Raw genomic sequence first — 21,786 nt, forward strand, 5'->3', positions numbered from 1 at the left:
TGCATGTCAGCCACAGCCCACATACGAATTTAGCTATACCTTTTTGGATAACCGCCGATCTAAACCGACTTCCCACTCATAGCTTCACTCCCTCGCGTCCTCTGTGATATGCACGCTGAGTCTGAAGTCGGTTGGTCAGGCGGTCCTCATGACATACGCAACGGGGGAAGCACTAATGGCCTGCTCAGATTACAAGATAATCTGGAATATCTGGGGTCCTAAACGTCCTATCCCGAAAAGCAGGGGTTTGTTCCCCTCCCAGTGGTGTAAAGTAACTAAGTACATTTACTCAAGTACTGTACTTTTTTTTGTACGGTACTTTTACTTTACTGGATTATTTCCAAATGTCTATACTTTTACTTCTACTCCACTACATCTCAGAGGCAAATATTGTACTTTTACTCCACTACAATTATTTGAAAACTTTAGTTACCTTGTATATATAAATTATTATATTATAAAACATACATTAACCACTTTAGCCCTATTTTATACCTACAGTAGGCTATTTGAAAATAGCCGATCTACAAGCTCACAACGTGTCGCGATGCGACGCGTTGTGAGCTTGTAGATCGGCTATTTTCAAATATTTTAGTTCTTTTACTTTTGGTACTTTAAGTACATTTCGATGCCAATACTTTTGTACTTTTAGTCAAGTACATTTTGAATTCCGGACTTTTAATTGTAACAGAGTACTTCTACATTGCATTATTGATACTTTTACTTAAGTAAAACATTTGATTACTTTTTCCACCACTGTCCCCTCCCCAGCCTGGGTTAGGGCAGTGCTTCTCAACCTTCTCAGGACAAGCACTTGGCATTGTAGGAGTTGAGGCATTACATTTAGTTTGACTCGGTTCCACAGATAAATATTGTGAAAATAGCTGATCTACATGCTCGCAACGCCTCGCAAAATGTTTTCCACTTTCTTCGGTAATATTTCACAATTTTGGCCAATGTTCCCTATACCCCACAGCAGGGGTATTCAACTAGATTAGGCAGGGGGCCACAACTGTAAAATAATTTGGAGTCGGGGGCCACACAGCGCAAATGCACGCGCGCGCAGCGCGTGTGCATGTAATTTTTCGGGTCTAATTCGGGTCTAATTCGGTTAAATAACCAATATAAATCAACCTTTTTTCGGGTCTAATTCGGTCTAATTCGGTTCTATTTAAGGTTCTAAGTTAAGTTCCAATGAAAGATGGCCTTTCAAGAACTAATGAAGGATAAATAATTTGTACTGTTTTAACTTTGATAACATAAATCAAAGTTAAAATAAATAATAATTATGAAAATTAATTTTTTTTTGAATATGGCCAGGGGCCACAAGGAAGCTCCTCGCGGGCCGCACGTGGCCCGCGGGCCGCCAGTTGAATATCTATGCCCCACAGCCTGGGTTAGGGAACGACACCGCTGCCAGGACGAATTGGTCTCCCCACGCTCAACCTCACAAACAACACAACCATTGTTCGGCATTGCAATCTCAATAGCACAAGACATCACACACCCACTCAATCACCGCCGTACTGCAATGTCCCGCTCCGGGGCGCTGGTACAGAACGTTGAGGTGAAAAAGGACTTGTTTTGGGGAAACAAAGCTTGATACCTGCAGTCATAGGCGACATTAAACCATTAAGACCGGGGACGCATCTGTGTCATTTTCAGATTTCTTTGGCTATTCAAAAAATAGCAGATATACAAGCTCACCACAGTTTTTTTTTTATCGTCAAGATTTGTGGAAATCTTTGAATATATTTTTTTTAAAGCGAACATTTGTAAAATGTTTTGTTCCAGGGACCCCCCAGAAGCAAAGATTTGAGTTACAAATGTTCACTTTAAAAAAATATATATTCAAAGATTTGCGGTACGAGCTTGTATATCTGCTATTTTTGAATAGCCCAAAGAAATCAAAGAAAAATGACACAGATGCGTTCCCGGTCTTAATGGGTTAAACAACAGGGCTTGCACAACAGGCCTGAGAGTGTACTGCTGTCTGTCATTTCTCGTTGTTATTGTCGTATTGCTGTGTTGTTGACTGGCCTGTGTGTTTTTGTTGTCTGACAAGTACAGTGCTGTGAAAAGGAATGTCCCCTTGTGGGACAATAAAGTCTAAAAGGATAAAAGTCTACATTCTCTCCAGGCACAAAAGGACCCAAGACACACATTGGGAAAACAGTGACTTTTCACAGAATGGCTATACGTGTGAAAGATTGTGAGGCTGGCCAGCAACAACTCAACTCAATTGCTCTTGTCTCAGCCCACTCCCTCCCCACACTGTCAGGAGATCCCAACAGGGCTATAGCATTGTATTCATTGGAGTTCCTCATTGACAGTAATAATCTATTGTATCTATCAGTCTGTTCATTAAATAATAATTGATCAAATGCTAGTTTCTCTTCCTTTGATTGATTGATTGATTGAATACTTTATGAACATTTTGCAAAAAAGTATAGAGGTTTCCATTGTGGTCCTACTGTATGTATTCAATTCATCAAGACATATAAAGACATACAATACTATACAAGAAATCATCAATCCTAGGAGCAGTAAAACTATATTTACAGAAAAACATAGGGGGGTAATTTCTTTTGGAAAGCTAGAAGTCTCATCTAGGTCCAGTTGCTCTTTTTATGGTGGTTTTGAAGGAGAGTAGGGAGTCACACTTTTTTGATGGCTGGCGGTAGGGCATTCCACATTTTGGTGGCATAACAGCAGAATGAATTCATCCCCATGTTTGTGCCGAATCTGGGGGGAACGAGATCAGTGGAGCGCCCTTCTAAGCAAATGATATATTATTCATAATTGTCCTTATACGGCTTTGACTGTATCAGTCCTCGCCTATGGCTCAGACAGTGTCTTCACCTCAGTCATAGAACAGTTCTAGCTGGAGACAAATTTACCTTCTGGCTTTTGTGTCCATGGGATTTCATTAGTAAACCACAAAGAGCTCACAAAGTAAATAACCGCCATTTCTGACCTGGGGGCCCTGAAAAAACTTTTCTTTGAGTGTATGCAGCCATTAGTATTCTACAGAGACTCACACAGGTATAGACACTGCTTTGTATCGCTATTTGAAGCAGTGCTTTTGAGTTACCAAACAACACACTCAGGAGAAAACAGTGAAAGCTCCAAACATTGGCCCATTACTTCTGTTTATCTCACACAAAAGCACTGGCTCATCTTTAGTGGTATAGTTCAGGCACACATTTTGGGTGCTCTTGAGGGAATGAAAACAAAACTGTTATTCGAGTAGACAAAGACAGAAGAGACACAGTGTACATGTATCATTGTGTGTGTCTGACAGCTGTGTTTGTGAGATGGGAAATGTGACTGTCTCTAAACCCATTAAGATTTAAAATGTCTTAAAATCCTAACAGTATTCTGAAAAAAACGTATGTTTCTATATCAGTGGTGCTCAAACTTTTTCATGTCAAGGACCCCCAAGGACCCCCAAAATTATATGTATTTGGCCGCCGACCCCCATCTGAAAATGTTTTGTTCCAGGGACCCCCAGATGCAAAGATTTGAGTTAAAATCTCCTGTTTTCCGTAGCATGCATGCAGCTTGATGTACAAGACAGTACACCCCATGCATAAGCCTAGTATGTCGCAGGAACTTACCCCAAATCCAACTCTTGATGCTGAGTGCCATGCGGGGAGGCATTTGGTAGTATTTTTATAGTCTTTGGTATGATTCAGCCAGACCTCCCTGTCTGCAGGGCGGACTCTCATAACCACAAGGCCAACTGAGCTAGTATGACTGTCTGTACCACCTGAAAGGTGGGAAATCTGAAAAAAAGATCCTTATCCCATCGGTAGACAAACTCAGCTACACACGCGCGCCCCTACCCATGCACGCACGCGCGCGCACACACACACACACACACACACACACACACACACACACACACACACACACACACACACACACACACACACACACACACACACACACACACACACACACACACACACACACACACACACACACACACACACACACACACACACACACACACACGCACGCACATTCCCAGTAATTGATTTACCAGTGAGTGTTGTGGTCTCGTTAGCTTGACATCAGGGCTATCCAGAGTCATGCCAGAACTGAGCAGGGATAAGCACCCAGTCAGGATCTCCTTTACCCAACGCGGATTGATGTGGACACCCCCCTTACCCCTGCCAAACCTTCTGTAACTATGCATCCATGTTGTGTGTTCCATTATACCATAGCTTTGGATAATGGAAGACAAAATATATACACACACACACACACACACACACACACACACACACACACACACACACACACACACACACACACACACACACAGACACACAGGGCACAACCGCTGTGTGCTCTGTCTGCACCTTGAAAATGTCTTAACATTCCACTTGTACAAGCTGTGACAGTTACTGCAGGCCTTTAACAACCAGCTCACTCAGGTCAGCTTGGGTCAACGTGGTGGAGTGGAGGGACAGTAGAACCAGCATAGGCATAACCCTTCATTCATTCATTCATCTAAAAATGATGGGAGCATAATATCCCATTTACGTACAGATCATGATAATTGAAAGAAGACGTTAAACCAGCGACTGAAACCATAAAATATTTATGAAACTGTTTATTAAGGTAATAAAACCAGGTGTAAAGGCAGTTCAAATATGCATTGACTTTAGTTGAATGAGAATTGTTCAGCACCCAGCCGGAGGGGAGCCTCTTGGCCAGTGGTTTTCAACCTTTTTTGCGTCAAGGACCCCCAAATTGACAAATATTAGCCCACGGACCCCCATTTGAAAAGATATGCCAGGGACTCAACCTCTTTGATTTCTTGGGGGTCTTAATCTACACTGTATCATCGTCATTAGTGTTCATTTAACTCTGAGAGTGTACAAATGGAACCAAATGGACCCTAACGGGTCCATTTGGTTCCATTTGTACACTCTCAGAGTTACAGACACATACGGGTCAATTTGGTTTGGAACTATTAATTTGGCTGGGGACCCCCTGGAACGCCCTCAAGGACCACTGGTGGTCCCCGGACCACTGGTTGAGAACCACTGCTCTAGGCCATCAGTGAGAACTGCAGTGTTTTTTATTAATTCCGCGTTGGCTTCATTTTCAGCGGGCGTACGCTTGCCGCCTGGTGTGTGGACGCCTTCTATGCCCCGCCCCCACATGCTCACAGAGTATACACGTACATTAGCCTCATATCTGATGGAACATACTGTATATACAGTAGCTCTGAGCTAGAGGACACTGTCATCCTCAGCCAAGCCTGGGGGAGACAGACACACACACACACACACACACACACACACACACACACACACACACACACACACACACAGACAAACGCACGCGCACACACACACATACATTGGCTCCTATACTGTACTTTCATCGGAAAGCTCCAGGAGCCATTTACTTTGCGATGAATCATTTATGTCAGAAGACGGTGATGGAGGGTGGGGGTGTTTGGGGCGTGGCGTGGCGGGGGAGGGGGGGGGGGGGGGGGGGTTGGGTCGGAAGTCCAAAAGCTATTGATTGTTTTTCTTCTTGTCGAGGCAGGATTCAGTGCCGCAGGTGCAATTAAGAGCTTCATTTGTTGTCCAGTGCAGACAGGAGGGGATGGATGGCATCAGCTATGCAAACTACCCAGGACAGGGAGAGTGGGGAAGAGAAGAGAAGAGAAAGAGAAGAGGGATGTATGGAGGAAGAGGGATAGACAATGAAGATAAAAGAGCGAGGGAGGGGGTCGGAGGCGCGTGGAGATATTTTAGCATTTTTATGGGGGCTTGTGTGAAGTGCTGTTTCAGCAAGACGAAGGGGGAGAGACCTTATCAAGACATCACTTAGATCACAGGCCAGAGATTCTCAAGTTCAGCATTTTTATGATCACTACCACTCATATGTGTAGGCAAATATACAGTATCTGCATGCTCAGGCACACTCACAGACACACACATGCAAGCGCTCGCGCGCGCGCAGACACACACACACACACACACACACACACACACACACACACACACACACACACACACACACACACACACACACACACACACCCATCCATACTTCATCCATACTGCTCACATTCAGTCTCCTGCCATAAGTGGAGACGCTTTAATGTTTCCTTGGGTTGGCTGTGGAACACTTAAAAGGAAAGCACCATTTGAGTTGATGCCAGCACATATATAGGATTGGTGTCCCACCTCCCTAGTGCTGTTAAGTCGTTTGGACCTCTCTGCCTGCTGTGAATAGCTGTGTGTTCGTACGCGTGCGGGCGTGTGTGTGCGTGTGCGCGTGTGTGTGCACGCACATGCGTGTGTGTACATTACATGCATGTGTGTGTGCGCGCACATGCATTTGAACAGGCCCTCGCCCGTGCCTTGTTTATGGCTCTGTTACCAGTGGTTCTCAATCTTTTTCATGTTACGCATCCCAGAATTAATATTTATTGGACCGCAGACCCCCATCTGAAAATAGTTTGTGCCAGGGACCCCACATACAAGATTTGTGTTGGTAAACCGTTTTAAAAATATCCCCCCCAAAAAAATCAGGATTTGTTTGAAAATAGCAGATCTACAGTACAAGCTCATATGCGTCTTCAAATAGTTGATGTTTATAGGTTTAAAGTGGTTATGCTGATTGTGATGCAATGTTAACTCATTTGCTTTAATAAGATTATTATATTATTTATGAAATACTTTTGAAAAAGGTTGGAATTGTTTTTAATTGATGAAAAGTTGTTATTTTTTGCTAAATCTTTTGAAATAACATTTAAATGTAGGGAAACGAAAAAAGGAAAACCATGAAAACTTGGTTGGCGACCGAAAGATGGCTCCCGAGCCACGGTTTGGGAAACAGCGCTATATAATGCCACTCTCCTCCCCTGTGTGTGTGTGTGTGGTGTACGTACGCACGGCGCGGTGCACTCACAAGTACAAGAGGGAGTGCAGAGAGTGAGTTTGAGCGTGAGCGCTAACAGCCTAGGCTAGCAGCTCTCCGTGCCGTTAATGGGTTTAACCCATTCAATCCCGGAACGCGTCTGTGTCATTTTAGATTGTAGCTATAGCCTTTATTTTATACTTTTGGCTATTCAAAAATAGCAGATCTACAAGCTCATAGCGCGGCACCGAGTGCCGCGCTATGAGCTTGTAGATCTGCTATTTTTGAAAAAATCATGAAAATGTGTGCAAAGGTTTGAATACATATTTTTCTAATCGAGCGTTTGCAACTCAAATCTTTGCTTCTGCGGGGTCCCTTGGAACAACATATTTTGAGATGGGGGTCCCTGCGACCAAATACATATAATTTTGGGGCGGTCCTTGACATGAAAATGTTTGAGAAGCACTGATATTATAGCAACGTAACGGTTTTCGGAAAACCGCTAGGGTTTTGAAGGCGTTTTGTAGATGCGTTCCCCGGGTTGAATGGGTTAAAAGTGCATGTCCTAGCACCTCCGCAGTGGAGCAGGGCACAGCTGTGTGAAAGTGCGCTTGAGTGTAAAAGTGGTCCGTTCTGGTACATTTTTTACACTCGCTCTAGCTTAGCTCTTTAGCATTGAGGAATTTTACCGGAGAAAGATTACCTCTATTAATCCCTCCCGGGGAAATTCTTACTATACTGTGAAATATATGTCGTCTCTGTCGGTTGGAAACCTCATATGTTGTCTTAAACCAGGGGTCTTCAACAGGGGGTCCGTGATCCCTAGGGGGTCCTCAGAGTTACTACAGGGGGGGGGGCACCAAATCTTTGTGTGATATGATTTTTATGTTTTACATTAACCACTTGAACCTTAGCATCCCTATTCTGAGGAGAACTTTAGCCAAAAATAGCAGATCTACAAGCTTCGAGGCGTTGTGAGCTTGTAGATCTGCTATTTTTGGCGAAGAGATACAGGTGTAGACTACGGAAAAAAGAGCAGACCACGTTAAAAAAAAAGGGTTTGTCTGCAACACAATTTTATACAATACAGAGGGGGTCCCTGCTTCATCTCTCTCTCAGCTAGGGGGTCCTTAGCCTGAAAACGTCCTAAACTGTTTTTTTTCAGGATTCAAATTCAGAAATAGCAAAAAGTAGCAGATCGACGAGCTTGTAGATCTGCTACTTTTGATGCTTTTGTGTGACGCGGTAGTATGATCAAGTAGGGCGTTAATTTACCAAAAAACTAAAAGCTAAAATATGGAGATAAGAGTCTGCCTGATAGCGTGATGTACTACAGTATGTAGTTCTGATAGTGACTGTGATGCTGCTGCCCGCATGTACACTGTAAAGTCCTGAGTATTAAATTAACCATCAAGTTCTGTACTTAAGTACAATTTGAAGGGACTTTTACTTTACTTGAGTATGTCCATTTTTCAATATTTTATGCTTCTACTTCACTCAGAGGCAAATATTGTAATTTTTACTCCATTATAATTATATGAAAACTTTAGTTAGGCCTACTGGTACATTTTTGGATCTAGATCATTATTACATAACGTACATTAACCAATTAAGCCCTTTTTTATACTTCATTAAAATATATATATATATATATATATTTTTTTTTTAAAATTGAGTACTTTTACTTTTGTACTGTAAGGATATACTCATGCCATTTCTTTGTACTTTTACTCAATTAACATTTGTAAAACAGGACTTTTACTTGTAAAAGAGTATTTCTACAATTGTGGTATCTCTACTTTTACTTCAAGTAAAACATCAGAGTACTTCTTCTTCTCTTTGAGTTAATCTCTCCAACGTTTTTCCACTGCACACCTACGCGAAAACAGCTCCAGCTAGATCCCTCGGAATGCTGTACGATAATGTTATATAATATAATAAATGTACAAGAGGTATACGGTACCATTATAGCCCTTTTTTCCATTGGGATTTGGAGACCAAGAGGATTTGCGTGTGTTAAATGACAAAATTATGCGAGAAGTATTGATCTCCCTCTCCCTCTCTTTTGGCCCTCAACGCTGCATTTGTTCTGCGTCTGAGCAATTTACTGTACTTCGTTTCAAGCAGCTTGTTAGTGTATACGCAATTTGTTGCAATCAGAGAGCAGAGTAATCTATCCCCCCGGGAATATCAATGTGTTTAAACCAAGTTAATGCCCAGCTTGATCACACTGCAGCGTTACACTAAAGCATCAAAAGTCGCAGATCTACAAGCTCGAAACGCGGCGCGAAGCGACGCGTTTCGAGCTTGTAGATCTGCTACTTTTGATCATTTTGAATTTGAATCCTGAAAACGTCGCTATAGCCTATTGTTCAGGTTTAGGATAAATTAAGAATGAGTGTTTTAGCATAGAGCTTTGAAGACATAAAAAGGATTCGATTGGCTCTACTGTGACGCAATGTTGCTGTTTTGATTGCTACACACAAGCAATCGCGCTGTATCTCTTTTTATACCCTGCTCATCCCCACCTCTCTCTCTCTCTCTCTCTCTCTCTCTCTCTCTCTCTCCAGCTACACAGGCAGAGTGGTGGGAAATGGACTACAGGCCCAGAGGCAGAACCCGGAGGTCAAGGTTCGCAGCCCAAACCCAACCATGGCCGAGGTCAAGGAGAGATTGGAGCGCTTCAACCAGGTAGGACCTTTGGTGGTATATAAGAGGTCATCTATAATGGTCAGAGCATGCTGTAGGTGAGTGGTTCTCAAAGTGGGGTCCGGGGACCCCCCAGGGGTGCTTGAGAGAGGTTCCAGGGGGTCCCCGGCCAAATCGGTTTAACCACTTTAAAGTATTTGGGAATATTTGTTTTTTGAAACATTTTAAAAACAAACACAAATCTTGTATCGATGTCCCTCCCTTGCACAACATATTTTCAAATGGGGGACTGAGGGGCAAAAAATATCAATTTGGGGGTCCTTGCCATGATTTTTTTTTTAGAACTACTGCTGTAGGTCAGCCATACTGTAGTAAGAACATGTAGTACCGGTCAGCCATTACAAACATTCAGACAACTCCCATCAATATTGTAGCAGTCTTTAAGTTTTAAATGTCATCACATTCATGTTTTGGTGACGGTTCCTGATCAGGCACTGGCACTCAAACCTCATACATAAGCATTACTGGTGCGCATGTGCGCATGCGTCGTCAAAATGCATGCGCACCTGCGCGGCACATCAGACGAAGGGAAGCGCTTTCGCGCACCAACAGCTGGGACCGCTGGGACAGGAATTGACTTCCTGAAGCCACACTCACACAATCACGCTAAAGCACGCGTCGGCCCCATACAGAGCCATTAGCCGGAGGGGGAGGGGACGCATGCTGCACGTGATCGTGTGAGTGTGGCCTCAAATCCTGACACAGTCGCATGACTCGCACATTCCGAAACACCCCCCATTCCGAAACACCCCCATTCCGAAACACCACCATTCCGAAACACCACCATTCCGAAATGTATTTTTCGGAACGGTGGGGTTTCGGGGGAATGGTGGGAAACACCACCATTCCGAAAAATAAACTCTCAGCCACCTCCACCCACTTTCAACCCTCCCCCCACTTTCACCCACCACCACCCACCTCCACCCACATTCACCACTTTCCCAACCTCCACCCACCCCCACCCAGCTCTACCCACTTTCACCCACCTCCACCCACTTTTACCCCCCACCCACCTCCTCCACCCACCCACCCCACCCACCTCCACCCACATTCACCACTTTCCAAACCTCCACCCACCCCCACCCAACTTTACCCACTTTCACCCACCTCCACCCACTTTTACCCCCCACCCACCTATACCCACTTTCACCCACCCCACCCACTAACACCCACCCCCACTCAACTTTACCCACTTTCACCCACCTCCACCCACTTTTACCCCCCACCCACCTATACCCACTTTCACCCACCCCACCCACTAACACCCACCCCCACTCAACTTTACCCACTTTCACCCACCTCCACCCACTTTTACCCCCCACCCACCTCTACCCACTTATAATAACTATCCGTTATAAGTAGTTAATTGATCATTCAGAAACTGTTAGTTAATGAGTTATTAATGACTTGTTAAGCATTTTAGTAGTTAATTAAGGCTTATTAACTAGTTATTAGATCATTTATAAATCATTAGTAAATGAGCTATTCATGTTTTGTTAAATATATATGATAAGAGTTAAGGAGTTATAACTATGCTTTATAGATAGTTAAGAGATTACTCCCAAACTATTAGTTAATGAGTTATTAATGACTTGTTAAAGAGGTGGTGCCATGGTTTTGCACTTTTTCTGTTTTTCATGTGTCAATGAGGTTGATAGAACTTCATTAAGCCCCCTGGTGGTGTTTTTAGGGTGTTTTATGTCTTCTCTGACTATTTTGACTTTCTACCTGGAGGCTGAAACCTTAAGGGTCAAACGTGCCAATAGAAAAAAAGCCCTTTAGTGACATAGTAAATATATACCCTCCCCCTCATTATCATAACACAACAGGTGTGGGCATGAGGAGGAGGAGGGACTGGGACAGGTGGGTGGTGCTAAGGTGGTGGAGGAGGTGCTAAGGTGAGAACCAGGTATACTTAAAGACGGGGTGCCGTGATTTTCAGTGACCCCCCTCCCCCCCCCCCCCACAAAAACATAATCATCAGGTATTATGGAGGAAGACTTTTTTCAGAAAAGTGTACAGAAACACCACCAGGGGGCTTAATAAAGTTCTATCAAACTCATAGACACATGAAAACAGTAAAAGTGCAAAACCATGGCACCACCCTTTAAAGAACTGGAGGCGTGTCCACATAAAAACGTGAAAACAATCGTCCTCCTAGTATAACCATAATACCTGATGATTATGTTTTTTTTGGGGAGGATCACTGAAAATCACGCACCCCATCTTTAAACTATTTTTAATAGCTTGTTAAGGATTTATAAATATGCCTTGTAGATAGCCAATTGATCACTCACAAACTATTAGTAACTGTATGCTAATGATTTATAACAGCCTTATAACTCTTCAAAGGATTAGCAGTTGATAAGTCAGTTTACTAATAGTTTGACAGTGATCTATGTTATAAAACATATTTAGTTTATGAATAATCTATTAACTACCTATAAAGCATAGTTATAACTCATTAACTGTTTTATTATATATTAAAGGGGCTACACCATGAATTTCATTTTTTTTTTAGGTTTTTAGTATTTTTTGGGCTCCCCAGTGTCTCTTGTACCCAAAAACATTTTTTTTTTTAACATTCAGTCATTCATGCTCATTTCATGGATTTCCTGAATGGGCGTGTCTGAACAGGCCATTTCAGAATGGCTGTGCAAGTGATGTCACTTGCACAGATTTTGCATTGATGATGGCCAGACAGAATTGCTCAGTAGCTCCCCCCTGCCCAATAGGACGTTTTGGTATTGCAGCTGAAAAAGCTTGGAATGACAGACAGTCAAATTGTGAGAAAAAATATCTGGATGTTTTTTAGGCTTACAACCTGTTTAAAACGTATTAGGGGGCAATATTCATATATAATATTTTTTTTTTTAATTCATGGTGTAGCCCCTTTAATATATATTTTAGAAAGCATGAATAACTAATTTACTAATGATTTATAAATTATCTATTAACTAGTTATAAGGCATCGTTATGAATGATTTACTAACTACTACCAAATGCTAATTATTTGAAGTCTTTACTTACTAGCAGTGGTGTAAAGTAACTAAATATATTTACTTAAGTACTGTACTTCAGTAAAACATTTGAGGATTATTTACTTTAGTGGAGTATTTCAGATTTTCAATACTTTTACTTCTAGTCCACTACATCTTTAAAGGCATTGTAGGGAACATTAAGCCTAAATTTAAAAAATATATATATATATATATTTTGCATTTTCTCCCCTCTATCAGCCACTATATAATGATGCTGGGGTGTTTTCCTTCATTGAAACACAGCCCTCTTTCTGAAATCCGTATTTTCCCTAATGTTTATGTGTTATATGTTTATGTCCGGGACGTAAATTAACGCACGCATGTGCGCGTCCGTGCGCGTCCGTGCCCGTATGAACGTTTTACTTTCGGTTTTAAAACGCTCTCAAACTTCGTTTTTGAGGCACCGAATTTACTTTTAAGATAGCGTGTGGATAGAATGTAGTTGTTTAACTTCATATATGTGGTCAATTTATCATGAAAGAGCCTATTTAAAAATAAAAATTCAGAGAACCAGCAGGGCAGGCATTTCCGCATATTGTATCCCAATAAAGCAACCTGTTTGGGGCACGGTTCCTTGAAATGTACCCTTGCTCTATGGAACTCGCTCCTGCGTCACCCCCTGGTGGTCGGGGAAAAGAACTGCTGGAGTGGCGGTGTTTGTTTAGTTCTGAACTTCCCTACTATACCTTTAAGGTAAGGAAAATATTGTACTTAACCACTTCAGCCCCATTTCGGCCATTTGAAAATATTTGTATATATGAAAACTTGAAATGTGACATTTCTGAATAATGAGTACTTCCACTTTTGGTACTTTAAGTACATTGTGACACCAACACTTTTGTACTTGTTTTTTTTATTTCTAATTCAGATCTAAGCTCACATTGTGAGCTGTAGGTCCTTCAAGTCCGCACTGAAGAGACACTTATTTACTCAAGCTTTTGGCAATTAATGTGTTTATTGTGTGTACTGTAAAGCGTCCTTGGGTTTCTGAAAGGCACTATATAAATCCAAGTTATTATTATTATTATTATTATTATTATTATTAGGTCTGCTATTTTCAAATTATTTGTGAGATTGTAGATCTGCTATTTTCAAAGATTTGTATACATTTTAAAAGTAGGTTTCTCCATACTTTACACTTTTGTTACTTTAACTACATTTTGATGTCAATACGTTTGTACTTTTACTCAAGTAAATTCAGAATTCCTTTCTTTTACTTGCCTTTTTGATGGGAAGCGGGTGGGGGATGCGGCTGCTTTTTGTTATGACCTTTCATCATGATTTTTTTTAAACTGATGTCTGCATTTCTGCATTGCAATAAATATATCTGCGGCTCTGCCAGCTGTGAGAGGTCACTTAACAATTTAAGTCTGGGCTTTGTTTATTATATGCAACAACAAAAAAAGAAGTTCTAATATATATGAGTGAATAGTTGATCAACAATATAGGCAGCATTGTGCAAAAACATGTTTATATAGGTGGGAATATGACCATTCCTATCTATAACAAAAATAGACTAATTGGACCCAGAAATGTTGTTTTTCTATTTACTATTAAGATTGAAATGTAATCTATAGGCCTATTGTATGAAACTAAACTTTGTTGCTAAGAGTTGAGTGTTGAACAAACGGCACAATGTTTTTTTTTTATTTGATTATTTTTTCTCCAAACATGTACAAATGCAAAATATAAGGTGCTTACCCGCTTGCCTCAAATGTTAAATAGGTGTCCGGAGTATTTGTGCAATGTATTAGTTAGTCACTGAGAAGCTGATGGTGTTACTTTTCCAAATACTGGCCAGTCTCGTCATGGCTGATGTTGCAATGCCAATTCTTGCTTTTATCTCTTTTGTGGAGCTGCCATCTTCACTCACATAGGACCCGAGGTACTTAAAGTCCTTTACTTCCTCCAGCGTCTGCCCGTTCATTGTGATCTTTGTTGGAGATACTGTTGACCAGGATCTTACTTTTCTCTGCACTTATCTCCATGCCATATGCTCTCGCCGCCTCTTCCAGTCTGGTGGTGAGTTCCTGGAGTTCGGCCTCGCTTTTCCCCATGAGGTCGATGTCGTCAGCGAAGCGGAGGTTGGAGATGGGTCTTCCTCCGATGGATATGGAGGTGTGGAATTCTTGGAGTGCTTCATCCATGATGTTTTCCAGAAAGATGTTAAATAGGACAGGGGAGAGGAGACAGCCTTGACGGACCCCAATAGATGTTTTAAAAGGTTCTCCCATGCTGTTGTTTATGAGAACTGCACTGCTTGAGTCCGTGTAGAGTGCTTGGATGACCTGTATGATGTTATTGTTGAAGTTGTAGTTTCTGAGCACCTGCCATAACCCTTCATGCCAGACACGGTCAAAGGCTTTTTTGAAGTCAATGAAGTTGTGGTACAGGTCGTGCTGGTGCTGAAGGTGCTTCTCAATCAGTAGCCTGACATTGAAGATCTGTTCAGTGGTGCTCCTTTTTGGTCTGAATCCTGCCTGTTCCTCTGCAAGAGTTTCCTCTGCCTTGCTCCTCAGTCTGTTCAAGATGATCCGCAGCATTACTTTGCTAGCGTCTGACCGTCTGACCTTCTCAGTGAAGGTCAGACTTTACAAGTCACTTGTACTCTCCACCCTACTCTATGGCTGTGAGAGCTGGACACTCACAGCGGACACTGAGCGCAGGGTACAGTCCTTTGAAAGCAAGTGCTATAGAAGAATGCTACATATTTCATATAAAGAACACCGGACAAATGATTATGTTAGACAGTTAGTCACCACCCATGCTGGAGAACAGGAACCCCTACTCTCAACAGTAAAACGTCGCAAACTGGCCTGGTATGGTCATATCACAAGACATACCTCCCTGTCAAAGACCATCCTACAGGGGACAGTGGAGGGGAAGCGGAGAAGAGGCAGGCAGAGAAAGTCCTGGATGGACAACATCAAGGAATGGACTGGCTGCAGCTTCCAAACCCTGCTACGCACAGCAGAAGATCGTGAGCGCTGGAGATCCCTGACTGCCCAAGCATCCACCATGACACCCCTACGGCCCCCTAGGCCATGGGATGACCTCTCTGACCTCTCTCTATTAGTTAGTCCATATTTTTCAATAAAGAAGTGTTTTAATCCCGTCTGTGGACGAACGCCATTTTCCCTCCTCGTTTACATTGAGTGTAATTCCAGCTTTCACCGAATGCGCCCCGTCACAACCGCCCATTGGGAACTTCTGACTTAAACACTTCTTAATTGAAAAATATGGACTAATATATTGCACAAATACTCCGGACACCTAGTTAACATTTGAGGCAAGCGGGTAAGCACCTTGTATTTTGCATTTGTACATGTTTGGAGAAATACGGGCTTTACTGTTGACATTCCAGGGCGAACTGGGGGGGTTGTGACTGACAAGCTGCGCGTCCTACGTTTACTGCCTCTGATCAGCCGAGCTCCTACATGCTTGCATGACAGTCACACAACGCGGTGAGGCGGGACATGGGCAGTGGAGAAGAGTGTGAGAGAGGAGTTTAAGTTTTACTAATTTATTAAACATGTTAAATGGCAACGCCGATCCGCGCGGATCAATGCAGCTTTCTACGCGTTACTACTGCATTTCTTCTAAGCGACGAGCTATTTGACCGAGACCAGACAGTGGTAGCCGAGCGTCAAGGGACCCTGGATACCGCCTTCGCATTTGCCTTTGATTTCCTTTTAATAAAACCATATTTGATCAAGGAATTGACACTCTCACTTCTGCTGATCATAGGAAAATTAGAATCACAGAGATTCATTGAGAATCAGTCCAGAGAGAGCCTGATCTGAATTCTGTGCCTTTGTGCGCCGTTATGCGCCCGGCCCGACCACTACTGTATCCATTGCAAGTTGTAAACTGTACACCAACAAGGACAAAACGATAATGATAATAATTACTTGTATTATAATAAGAGCATCAATTTCTTCACCATAATAAAGAATAGATGAACGCATAGGCTATTATGTCGCAAAATCCAAGTAAATTCACCATGCATAAAGGTGAGTAGTAACAGTACTCCTGATCCGGGAACAATATAAGGATCTCGAGCGCACGCCTAAGACGCTTGGACGACATAGCACGACATAAAAGAAAAATCTGCACTATGTCACTTTAGGGGCTCCGTAGGAGAGAGAATTGAACTGAGCGGACGCACACATTATGGCCCAAGCAACATCTCACTGCACATAATCCAAATAGACATAACATCACTTTCCCACAGTTAAAAAGCTGTGATATAAACAATTATAATTAAAAAGTTATAGGTTCTGCTCACAGAGCAGATCAAATGTTCATGAGCAGTGAGGACAAATGGCATCACAGAATAAAAAAGCGAGACCGAGACTTTAATAATGGAGCCAATTGGTGCACAAACTAATTCCATGTGAGTAGGTCTATTGTTATGAGAGATGCTATTATTAATATATTATATTAATGTGTAGCCTACTTCAAGATAGAACATCACGTCATTATGGCATATTCATTAGATTAGCCTATTGTATCATCTGAATTTATTCTGCTAGTTGAAATAATGATAATGAATGATATGAAATGTTGCACCCATGGCTGGGTGCACCTCTCCTTTCCAAAACACCGCCTATGTTCGGAAATGCGTTTGGTTATTAAACCTTGACGTTGGTTGGGGATTATGGAGTTGTCTATAGTCTCATAGGACTCAGGGACCAAATATGAAAAAAATATATTTTCGGAATGGCAGGGCCTTATAGAACACTGGAAAACACCCCCATTTCGAATAATAGAAGTCAATGATAGGAATGGTGGTGTCTTTCATTTCGGAATAGCAATGTTTTATAACAAAATAGGAAACACTGCCATTCCGAATAATAGAAGTCAATGGTAGGAATGGTGGTGTTTCTGAATGGAGAGGTGCACCCGCTGCTGGCTGTGTTACAGGCACTCGTCACCGATGGTGAACGCACCGTGATGGTGCAAAATATGCCGTGAACGTCCCAATCTGGTGGATAAAATCAGCGCAGCACAGGGCACCAACCATGGGGGGGCACCAAACGGTGTGAAGAAAAAAAAAACGGCGAAAAACGGCGGAATTTAGAAGCAGGGCGCTACAACATTGAAACGCGCCGGTGAGGCGTCCTCATATATGTGTGTGTGTGTGTGTGTCCCGTTGACAAAACGGTCCCGGGGGCTACCGGGTCCGCGCTGAATCCCCCCCCCCCCCCGGACCTTTTATTACCCTTTATTTGCTGAGCACCAAGTAACATCTCCTGGTGCTCTTCTGAGTACTAGACCAAAAAAGCTATGTGCACCCCTGCGTATACCTAAATGTAACTATTGCTAACATAATGAATAAACATTTTAACGTTATACCAGAATGTACGTTGAACCTTGGCCACTAACTTGTGTTTTTAGCAAAACCATTTTCCCTTGTGGACAATAAAGACATCTAATCTAATCTAATCATGCAATATTTTGTAATGTTTTCAGAGGTGTCGCAGGCATCTGTAATGATATCAAAGTTCAAGTTCTTATTTCCCACTGGTCGATGGTAAATCCATTTTGAAATTAAATTAGTAAATTTGTGAAACCGCACTGCAGTGCATATTGTGCATATTGCATTAACCCATTGAGACCTGGAACTGTGTCATTTTTTGATTTGAGCTAAAAAGCATTATTTTACACTTTGGCTATTCAAAAATAGCAGCTATACAAGCTCATAGCGCGGCACCGAGTGCCACGCTACGAGCTTGTAGATCTGCTATTTTTGAAAAATCGTGAAAATGTGTGCAAATCTTCTGAATATAGATATTTTTAAAGCGAACATTTTTAACTCAAATCTTTGCTTCTGGGGGGTCCCTGGAACAAGATATTTTGATGGAGGTTTGCGGCCGAATACATATCATTTTGGGGGTCCCTGACATTAAAAAGATTGAGCACCACTGATATAGAAACATACATTTTTCAGAATACTGTTGAGATTTAGGAGACATGTAGAATCGGCTTCAGGTCTCAATGGGTTAAAGGGTTGGCCTTTTCTGAGTTGGAGCAACTATATTTCACCTCTGTCGGGGGGAAAACCTCATATGTCCAAAACCGGTCCAAAATCTACAGCCGCATTTTCGAGCTTGCGAATCTGCTACTTCTGTGTATCAGTAGCACGGTCAAGTCCCCCATAAAAACACACACAAAAAGTTGAAATACGGAGATAAGAGGTTTCTGCCCGACGGCAACGATTTATTTATTGACGTATACGGTACAGTGAGCAAACAACGTTGAGGGATGGAGATGGTGGGGTGGGGGGGCTATTGAAGACCCCAGCAGGCTACACAAACAACACACACTGTGTAGGCTAACAAGGCATTTGAGAAATGACTCTCCATGCAGGCAGCCCCTCTCGTTCCCATCCACAGGCTCATGTTGAGGCCAGGCGCACACAGACATCAAAGATAAATGAAAGAGATAGAGGGCCAAAGGGGGGAGAGGGATGAAAAAAAAAAGCGACTGTGGATAACGGCAGTGGTGTAAAGTAACTAAGTACATTTACTTACTAAGTACTGTACTTAAGTACAAGTTTGAGGTATTTGTACTTTACTTGAGTATTTCCAATTTCCAATACTTTTACTTCTACTCCACTACATCTCAGAGGCAAATATTACTACTTTTACTCCACTGCAATTATTTGAGAACTTTAGTTACTAGTTACTTTGCAGATATAAATGATGATATTATGAAACATACATTAACCACTTTAGCCCTATTTTATACACAGGCTATTTGAAAATAGCCGATCTACAAGCTCACAATGATGCGACGCGTTGTGAGCTTGTAGATCTGCTATTTTCAAACATTTTAGTACTTTTACTTTTGGTACTTTAAGTACTATACTTGTGTACCTTTACTCAAGTACATTTTTAATTCTGGACTTGTACTTGTAACAGAGTATTTCTACATTGCAGTATTGGTACTTTTACTTAAGTAAGGAATTTGAGTACTTTTTCCACCACTGGATAACGGCAGGAAAAAGAACTGAGAGAGAGAGAGAGAGAGAGAGAGAGAGAGAGAGAAGAGAAGATGAGTGCAAAAGGTCAGCAGTGAGTGACAGAGTGGCAGGGATGACACAAGCGGCTTCAAAGTCACACTATTTGTCATGTAGATGAGGATTAGGGCTTGAAAAGGGCCGGGGAAGAAAGGAGGCCATTTCCCCAGAAGTCCCCAGAGGCCATTTGAGGAGACAAACGGACCTGGATTCGGTTCCCTTCTCTGTCCGCCTGGCCTTTTGTTGTCGCCTGAAAATCATACCGGCTGATAACGCGATGGCCATCTCTTCTCTTTGCTCTCTCTATGCCCCCTCTATTTTCCTCTGCCTTTATCCCCCGCTTGCATTCATCCCCTCTCGTCCCCGTCGTCGCCGATCCATCTCTACCTGTTCAGCCAAACAAGCTTTAATTCTGCCCGTGCCTTATTCGGCCCCATTTTATTCGTAGCTATACTATGGTGTCCCACGCCCCGAAAAATTGCCGTTCGGGGAAGCTCACACAACGCGTCGCTTTTCGGCGCTTTGTGGGCTTGTAGATGATTGATTTCTGTGCGGGAATCAAACTGTCCTCTCATTGGCACTCATCTCTCTGTCTGTCTGTCTCTGTCTCTGTCTCTGTCATCTCTCTGTCTGTCTGTCTGTCTCTGTCTCTGTCTCTGTCTCTGTCTCTCTCTCTCTCTCTCTCTCTCTCTCTCTCTCTCTCTCTCTCTCTCTCTCTCTCTCTCTCTCTCTCTCTCTCTCTCTCTCTCTCTCTCTCTCTCTCTCTTTCTCTCTCTCTCTCATTATTAGTTATTGTACCGACGGCTTGTATTCATTTATTTGTTTCTTTCTATTTCCCTGTTCCTTTTAGCTTAATCCTCCTGTTTCTCTGTCTCTGTCAATTCTCCCTCTCTCCCTGACATCATGCTGTTTCACTGGTCCTCTCTGTCTTTTCTCTTCCCCTCGCTCGTGTTCCCTCAGCACTTTCCCCCACTTACGTCCTCTTATCATCATTCTCAAATCATAACCATATTGGCCCGGACCGCGCTGCGCTGTCTTGTCGCTGACAGCTCCAGATTCTGGCTGCCGTTTCACTCGCAGATACACACACACACACACACACACACACACACACACACACACACACACACACACACACACACACACGCACACACACACACACACACATGCACACATAGACACACACACACGCACACATAGACACACGCACGCACGTACACGTGCACGCGCGCACACACACACACACACACACACACACACACAAATCCCAGCATCCCCAATTGCCCCGTCAATTGCGTGTCGTCATGGCAACCTGCATGGAGTCATGCAGCCCGTCCCGGGCCTGACGTGTGTGTGTGTGTGTGTGTGTGTGTGTGTGTGTGTGTGTGTGTGTGTGTGTGTGTGTGTGTGTGTGTGTGTGTGTGTGTGTGTGTGTGTGTGTGTGTGTGTGTGTGTGTGTGTGTGTGTGTGTGTGTGTGTGTGTGTGTGTGTGTGTGTGTGTGTGTGTGTGTGCGTGCGTGCGTGCGTGCGTGCGTGCGTGTGATGATTCCAGATCACAAATGGCAGGGTCCTGAGCCGGCCCTTTGTGTTTAACGCCAGATAAGAGCGCAGCGGAGCACGAGGTCAGACGCAACTGACATGGAGCTGTTTTTAATCTGACAACTCCACCGAGACGCAGCCGGTGTAAAGCAGTGATGGACAAAACGTAATATTATATCGTCGCTGTCTGCGCAGAAACCTCTTATATCCATATTTTAACGTTTCGTGTTTTTTAGTAAATTAACGCCCTACTTGATCACACTACAGCGTCACACAAAAGCATCAAAAGTAGCAGATCTACAAGCTCGAAACGCGGCGCGAAGCGACGCGTTTCGAGCTTGTAGATCTGCTACTTTTGATGCTTTTGCATTTGAATCCTAAAAAGTAACAGTTTTGGACATACGAGGTTTCCACCCGACAGAGACGATATTGTATCGTCGCTGTTGGGCAGAAACCTTGTATCTGCAAATCGTTCGTCATTTAAAGCCCTACTTATTCATACAAGAGTGTCAAGAAAAAAGTCGAGAACATTGGAGTTCCATTTAAGTACAGATTACAATTTCTTTCATGCTTTGCTGT

General features: G+C 42.8%; 1 protein-coding gene across 2 annotated transcripts in view; it reads left to right on the top strand.

Moving 5' to 3' along the window:
* Nucleotides 1-21,786, top strand: part of LOC311046047 (glypican-5-like) — a 237,043-nt gene that overhangs the window by 156,149 nt on the left and 59,108 nt on the right. For both annotated transcript variants that reach the window (XM_084058148.1, XM_084058149.1), the window contains one exon: nucleotides 9,465-9,585. In XM_084058148.1, the coding sequence (XP_083914274.1) occupies nucleotides 9,465-9,585 (121 nt within the window). The remainder of the gene's footprint in view (nucleotides 1-9,464; nucleotides 9,586-21,786) is intronic.

This window comes from Gymnoscopelus microlampas (genome assembly GCF_963454915.1).
Source record: "Gymnoscopelus microlampas genome assembly, chromosome: 5".
NCBI classification, from domain to species: Eukaryota; Metazoa; Chordata; class Actinopteri; order Myctophiformes; family Myctophidae; genus Gymnoscopelus; species Gymnoscopelus microlampas.